General features: G+C 38.7%; 1 protein-coding gene across 1 annotated transcript in view; it reads right to left on the bottom strand.

Moving 5' to 3' along the window:
* Positions 1-8,176, bottom strand: part of BIVM (basic, immunoglobulin-like variable motif containing) — a 30,873-nt gene that overhangs the window by 18,584 nt on the left and 4,113 nt on the right. The window contains exon 2 of the mRNA XM_081815514.1: positions 5,143-5,742. Coding sequence (XP_081671640.1) covers positions 5,143-5,620 — 478 coding nt within the window. The 5' untranslated portion in view covers positions 5,621-5,742. The remainder of the gene's footprint in view (positions 1-5,142; positions 5,743-8,176) is intronic.

Here is an 8,176-nt window from a genome sequence, read left to right as displayed (position 1 = left end):
TAGTAGTTACCTAAGGAGGAGGGGAATTGGGAGCTAGACAAAAAGACAAAAATGAAATTAGACTTTGCACTGTTTAATTTTTACACTTTTTATTTCTGAATAATGCTAATGGATTACTCAGGCAAAAATTATTTAATTAAAATCTTAACCATAGAGAACAAACTGATGGTGACCAAAATGGATGGGTGAGCTAGGTGATGGGGGTTACAGAGCGTACTTGTAGTGAGCACCGGGTGATGCATGGAAGTGTTGAATTACTATATTGTACACCTGAAACTAATAAAACACTGTCTGTTAACTAACTGGAATCTAAATAAAAACTTTAAAATATATATTAATAAATACCATTCAAGTTTCATGTCACTAAAATACCATTAACATTTCAGACAGCTATGCTCAAATATTTAATAATTTTCACACATACTATATTTTCAATGAAATAATCAAATCTGCTATAAAAATCAAATAAAAGCTAATGTTTTATTTTTATGAGTTATGCATAATTATAAAACATAGATTATATAGATATACGCCTAGAAACAGACATGGAAAGGGGCTTGTTTCATTCATTCAAGATGCTCTACAATAAAACCCAAACGAGCTGGAACTCAGAAACTCTTGTGACACAGGGGATTTCTCTGATTTTTGTAAGATGTCATAGTGACAAACACTATAATATCCAGAAACAAGTTTTTCCCCATTCCCTCTAGCTATTCTCTTTAAGTCTTCACGGAGAACACAAAATTTCTACAGAGCTGAACAACCACTGGCAAACATGAGTTAAGTCTCATTCTGGAAAGTTTCTTTTCACTAATAAAATAAATATTAGAGAGTAAGAAGATGGAAAAACAACTTTCCAACATTTTTTCCCATGTCTTCACTGCCCAACAGTGCCTTAATGCCCTACATAGCTTTCCCAGCCACTTAAAATCTTAGAGGCCAAAGAAGTGTGGTAATCTGTGACCCCAGCAGCCTCCAGAGTGGTCTGGACCTGCATATTTCCTCTAAGGCTTACCTGAGCCTGCCCTCTGTCCCCTTCTACTTTACTCCTAGGAGCCTCCTCAGCTAAATAAGTGTGGGTTCTAAATGCGCACCCTTCATGAAATCCTCACATTGCCACAAGGAGAGCTGGTCCCACAGACAAAATTCCATGCAGTTCGAGGGAAGCTCTGGCAAAGTGGAAGCTAAGTTTGAGAAGGGAACATAACATATCAACACCTCAACACTCTGTCTCCCCATCTCATCAACTCCAGGAACCTTTGCCCACCTTCCCTTGTCATTGTCATATTCCTTCTTCCATTCCTCACCCTACCAATAACACACCCACCTAGCCCCAACACCAAAGAAACATACATACATACACACCTACCCCTAGTCATCACACTGGCTTTAAGAGAAAGGTCTGAGGATAGCAAATATAAGTAGAATATCTGCCATTCTTTTGACTAGAGGAACTACGGGACAGAGTTTTGGGCAATCACTGTCACTGGAAAGTAAGGTAGGTGGGGAGACCAGAAATAAAAGAGCCAGAAAAGGGGAGACTCAAATTTTGTGTATACATTTGGCCCAAATCTTAGGCTAATCCCTGAACCATGCATAAAGCAGACCCCAAACAGCACAGCTAAGGCTTAAAAAATTGGACAGAGATTTGAAATGTCCTCCAGAGACAAAATCTACAGTTTTAGTCAAACCAAATTCATTGCTGCTAAAATTAAAAACAAACAAACAAATGAACAAACTTAAATCCACTCTTTGGAGGAATATACCAGAATCCAAAATCACCACATTTCCAATACCTCGGATACCATCCAAAATTATTGAACATGTAAGGAAACTGAAAAAGGTGATACCTTCTCAAGAAAAAAAAAAAAAAAAGATAAGACCAACTCTGAGATGACCCAGGTCTTAAAACTGGCAGATAAGGATTTTAAAGTGGGTATTATAACTACGCTTTATGAGATAGATACAATCTTCCAGTAATGAAAGAAAAGATAGTAAATCCAAGATAGGAAACAAAAACTATTCTAAAAATCTAAATTCCAGAACTAAAAGAAACAATACCTGAAACAAGTAATTCATTGACTATACTTAAAAGCTATCTTTAAGAGATGCACTTTAGGGCGCCTGGGTGGCTCAGTTGGTTAAGCATCTGCCTTTGGCTCAGGTCATGATCCCAGGGTCCTGGGATCGAGCCCCACATCAGGCTCTCCACTCGGTGGGGAGCCTGCTTCTCCCTCTCCGTCTGCCTGCCTCTCTGCCTACTTGTGCTCTCTCTCTGTCAAATGAATAATAATAAAAAAAAAAATCTTTAAGAGATGCACTTTACTTTCTTTCAGTTATAAGATTTTTATCAAGAGGAAGATGAATCATGTCTTTTCTTTTTTGAGTGGATTTGACACACAATGGTACATTAGTTTCAGGTACACAACACAGTGATTCAACAATTTTAGATATTATGCTCATCTCAAAAGTAGCCACCATCTGTCACTATATAATGCAATTACAGAATCACTGGCTATATTCCCTGTGCTGTACCTTTTATTCCCATAAGGTATTCATTCCATAACTGGAAACTGTATCTTTCACTCCCTTTCACCCATTTTGCCTGTCCCCTCCACCCTCCTCCCCTCTGGCAACCATCAGTTTGTTCCCTGTATTTATAGGCCTGATTCTACCTTTTGTTTGTTTATTCATTAGTTTTGGGTTTTAGATTCCATGTACAAGTGAAATCATATAGTATTTTCTCTGTCTGACTTATTTCACTTAGTATGATGCCCTCTAGGTCCATCCATGTTGTGCCAAATGGCGAAATCTCATCGTTTCTTATGGTTGAGTAGGAGACATGGACTTGAAATATAAAAAGATACAAGTTGAAAATAAATGGATGGAAAAGGATATACCACGCAAACACCAGTCAAAAGAAAGGTGGAGTAGCTAGATTAATATCTAAGTCGCTTTCAGAATAAGAAATATTACCAGGAATAATGAGGGACATTTCATAACGATAAAAAGGTCAATGCAACAAGAGGAAATAAAAATCATAATTGTGTGTGCACTTAATAATAAAGTTTCAAATTGCACAGAAGCAAAAATCAACAGAATTAAATGCAGAAAAGACGACAATCACAGCTGATTTTTAACACCCCATTTTCAGCAATTGATAGAGCAAGACAAAAATTAAGTAGCAACATAGAAGATGTGAACAACACTCTCAAACACTTTGGCCCAATAAATATTTATAGAACACTACGCCCAACAACTACACAATGGGCAGGCATTCTTTTCAAATGCACATGGTACATTCACCAACATGGACAGTATGTTGGGTCATAAAACTAGTCCCAACCCGTCCTAAAAGATGGAGATCATATGTCCTCTGTCCACAATGGAATCAAATTTGAAATCAACATTTAGCAAAAGCCTCAAAATATTTGGAAATTAAGCAGCACAGTTCTAAACAGTAATGCATATATCAAAGAAGAAATCACAAGGGACATTAGAAAATACTTCACATTAAAGGATAATAAAAATAAAGTGTATCAACAGTCAACAGGCTGTGGCTAAAACAGTACTCACAGAGCAATTTAAAGCACTAAATGCTATAGGAGAAAAGTCTTGAATCAAAAAGCTGAAGAACAAAGTAAACCCAAAGTAAGTAGAAGGAAGAAAATATTAAGCAGAAATCAGCAGAATAGCAAACAAACAATCGAGAAAATTAACAAAGCTAAAAGCTGGTTATTTGAAAAGATGAACAAAATTGATAAAGCCCTAGCCAGAAAAAAAAAGAGAGAACATACATGACCAGTATCAGAAATGAAAGAGGAATTATTACTAAAGACCCTGTAGGTATTAGAGGGATAAAGAGGACTATGAGAAATAACTTTATGCCAACAAAACCAACAACTTAGATAAAACGGACAAACTAAAATTTGACAGAATTAAAGGGAATCAAGACAACTCCATAATCACCGTAAGAGATTTTTTTTTCTAAAGATTTTATTTATTTATTTGACAGAGAGAGACACAGCGAGAGAGGGAACACAAGCAGGGGGAGAGGGAGAGGGAGAAGCAGGCTTCCCGTGGAGCAGGGAGCCCAACGCGGGGCTCGATCCCAGGACCCTGGGACCATGACCTGAGCCGAAGGCAGACGCTTAACGACTGAGCCACCCAGGCACCCCTACTGCTAGAGATTTTTAATACCCCTCAGAAAACAGGAGAGATCACTTCCCAACTTGTCTTAGGAGACCTGCATAGCCCTAATGCCAACACCTGAAAAAGATATTATGAAAAAATTATAGGCCAATCACCCATAAAAAATAGACACAAAGTGAAACCCCCCAACACACCGAGAATTACGAATTTACATAATATTCTGCGAAACAAGTTGATTTGGCAGATGAACAAGTAAGGTTTTACAAAATGGTCAAAGAAGCCTAGAATATAATCCCAGTTCTACCTCTTACTAGCTGTCAACTTTCCACAAGCAACTTATCCCCTCTGAGCCTCAATTTCTTTACCTATAAAATAAGGATAAGTGTACCTACCACAAAAAAATCCTTTATTACTGTGAGTTCCAAAGAAAGAAATGAAAAGCTGTAGTTTCTGTCACAGGGCCACCCCACTGCAATTTCGAAAACTGTGTATTGTACCCTAGGTGAACAGCACCCTCTTAAATTGTGCAGGACACAACCTACTCAGTGGTACCTGGAGACCCTGTTGGGTGCTCTAAAATTTTAACAAGAGAAAGCTACAATGTTATATGGTAGAAAACTAAGCATTTAATCGGGAAAGATGAATTCATGTCTCTGCAAAACTACAAAATAGTGGTATGTTATTCTAGTGACCTCATGAACCATTTCTAAGCTACCACATACTTATCTGCAATACCTGTATTTTACAGCATTCTTAGATTTTTCAAAGCTCTCAAAATGCCCAGGTTATGTGTGAAGTTTCCAGTGGTAACCCATTAATGAACTAAATGTCCTCTGCCCAAAGTTATATTTTAACTACAATGACAGACAACACCACGGCAATGTTCCTTGTTCAGCATTATAAAAGGAAACCGTGTTTAATGGCAAGCTTAAACAAGATATATTGTTTTCTGATTATTTTCACATGTGAAATTCAAGCCTCCTTCCTTACCTGATTTGTGTTTCAAATTTGTGGTCACCCCATCAAATTCAGATTTATCGATTTCCCATGCGAGAGGTAGCTTGCCCAGGCTATTGGATAAGTTTTCCAAGCTATTTTCTTCATTGTAGATGATTTCTGATGTACTCGTTGGGATGCCAATGTATCTTGATGGATTATTTCCAGCAGATAAAGAGGTACTATCAGGGAGGCAAGAAGAGCGGGTTGAATTTGGAGTTTTATAGATTGAGGTTGCCTGGTTGAGAAAGGCATAGTCTGAACAGATGGCATAAATTTTCTCCCGAGTGTGGGTCACTGGACAGCTCCACGGGTAATGACCATCTCCTTTGGGACCCAAGGGTGCCCCCGAGGCACGAGTGCAGAAAGACTGGACAGCACCTTGTAGATTCTCTTCAGGAGACTTTCTCTCAGATTTGTGCTCACCATTTCCAGAATCATTTGCCCTTTCTGCTTCTGCAATGTTAGGCATTGAATGCAACTAGGAAGGTTCTGTTACGAAGGAGAAGTTGCAACTCTTTCTATGACTTGAAAACCAACCGTGACAATTGTTTACAGCATTCTACAGAAACTTGAGAGCTGCAAGATGGGCTCCTAAGAAAAGAGGGAGGAGAAAGAAACATCAACAATCCACTAGACACTACAAAAGCACTAAAAAAATGAATCAAGTATTTCACATGCCTTCATTCAATAAATATTTATTTTACAACTACTATACACTTACAGCCACAATTGCTGGCCATGTGTCTTATTAAAAAATTATTTTACAATAATGCTTTATAATAACAAAAAAGAACTCAATAAAAAAATGGGCAAAATATCTGAATAGTCACTTCTCCAAAGACAGCGTAGAAACGGCCAATAAACACATGAAAAGATGTCAGCATCATTAGTCATCATGGAAATGCAAATCAAAACCACAACAAGATACTATGTCACACCCAGCAGGATGGCTCTAATCAAAAATATAGGTAATAAAAAGGATTGTTGAGGACGTGGAGAAACTGGAACCCTCATACCCTTCTGATGGAAATGCAAAATGGTCCAGTCACTTTGGAAAACAGCTCCTCAAACATTTAGAGATACCATATGAGCAAGCAATTTCACTCTTAAGTATACGTCTAAGAGGAAGGAAGACATACATCCACACAAATGTTCATAGCAGCGTTATTTATAATAGCCAAAAAGGAGAGACAACCCAAAGGTCCATCAATTGATGAATGGATAAATAAAATAAATAAAATGTAGTATATCCATGCAGTGGGATATTTTTTGGGCAATAAAAATAAATGAAGCTCTGACCCATGCTACAACATGGATGAGCCTTGAAAGCATTATGCTAAATGAATGAAGCCCGTCATGAAAGAGCCTAATAGTGTATGATTCCATTTATATGAAATGTAAAATAGGCAAGTCTCTAGTGAGAGAAATTAGATTAGTGGGTTACCTAGGGCTGGGAGGGAGGAGGAGGTTGGGGATGATGGGGTTTCTTTTTGGAGTAATGAAAATATTCTATAATTGATTGAGGTGATGAACGTACAACTTTGTGAATACAAAGCTATTGCATTGGACATTTTAAACAGGGGAACTGTATGGTGTGTGAATTTCATCTCAATAAAGCTGTGCATTCATCACCATGATCAATTATAGTTAGTAGTCACTAACTTCTGATCAGTCTCAGGAAAAAACGATTTTCAAGTCTACATCAATTCCTTTGGGGAAGAAACAGAGAACAGTTCAAAAAGCAACCAAGCAGGGCGCCTGGGTGGCTCAGATGGTTAAGCATCTGCCTTCGGCTCAGGTCATGATCCTAGCGTCCTGGGATTGAGCCCCGCATCGGGCTCCCTGCTCCTTGGGAGCCTGCTTCTCCCTCTGCCTCTCTCTCTGTCTCTCATGAATAAATAAATAAAATCTTAAAAAAAAAAAAAGCAACCAAGCACATTTGAGGAAGCTGACGATTTATATGAAAGCAAGACCTTAATAAGTCAGACCATTACAGGTGGTAGAGGAATACTCAATGCAAGTGCCAGGCTGAGTGTGCCCACTTCACAGGGCTCTAGCCATGTCGCTCAAGAGACACAACCCACCCCGGGTGACCGTTTTGACGTTTACTAGTTAAAATTTCTGCCCGTTCACTTATTTAAAAAATTAGAAATGAGAATAATTTTCATAGGTTACAGAAAAATGATTATATAAAACCCATCATACAAATACTGAATGACAAAAACCTCTAAGGCAATAAGAAGTAACAGAAGAATGATCACTCTAAGTCTGTGAGGAGAAACCAATAAAGGTAATGCCTGTCCTTCACGTAATTTAAGGCAACAGAGCTCATTACAAGGAGGACTCCACATAACTAGAAAAGATTCCATTTTCTTTATTTTTAAGGAATGCTTTCCCTCTATTCAAATCTTCAGATAGTGTTTTGTTTTAGTTTTTGGTGTTTTTTTAGTAATTGGTGCAGAGTTTATAGTTCTTTGCAAGAAGGTCAGTTTGGGGGCGCCTGGGTGGCTCAGTTGGTTACGGAACTGCCTTCGGCTCAGGTCATGATCCTGGAGTCCCAGGATTGAGTCCCAGGATCGAGTCCCGCATCGGGCTCCCTGCTCAGCAGGGAGTCTGCTTCTCCCTCTGACCCTCCCCCCTCTCATGTGCTCTCTCTCTCTCATTCTCTCTCTCTAATTAAATAAATAAAATCTTTAAAAAAAAAAAAAAAAGAAGGTCAGTTTGGCTGGAGCTTCACCACCAAAGATGGAAACCCTAACGGTACCTTTTGGAAACTTTTTTCAAGAAATCCTAGGAGCACTTAGAGCGGATCTCTAGACAGGAAGCTTTTATGCCTTCTCCTTCTTCCTCATCTCCTGGTGTCCTGGTCATGTTGGAGGAAGATGTAAAGAGAAGGTCGGTGCCTGAGGTCACACAGACCAAACTGGGCTTTTCTGAGGAGTCGGTTTCTCTGATTCTTAGCAGATGACCTCACAGAGCATTTTCTACTGATCTGTTACCCTCATGCCTTTCTCGAAAAGCCAGC

This window comes from Leptonychotes weddellii, chromosome 3 (genome assembly GCF_054177405.1).
Source record: "Leptonychotes weddellii isolate Sample4059 chromosome 3, ASM5417740v2, whole genome shotgun sequence".
Classification (NCBI taxonomy): domain Eukaryota; kingdom Metazoa; phylum Chordata; class Mammalia; order Carnivora; family Phocidae; genus Leptonychotes; species Leptonychotes weddellii.
The sequence above is the reverse complement of the archived record's forward strand: the minus strand, read 5'-3'. Positions and strand labels throughout refer to the sequence as shown.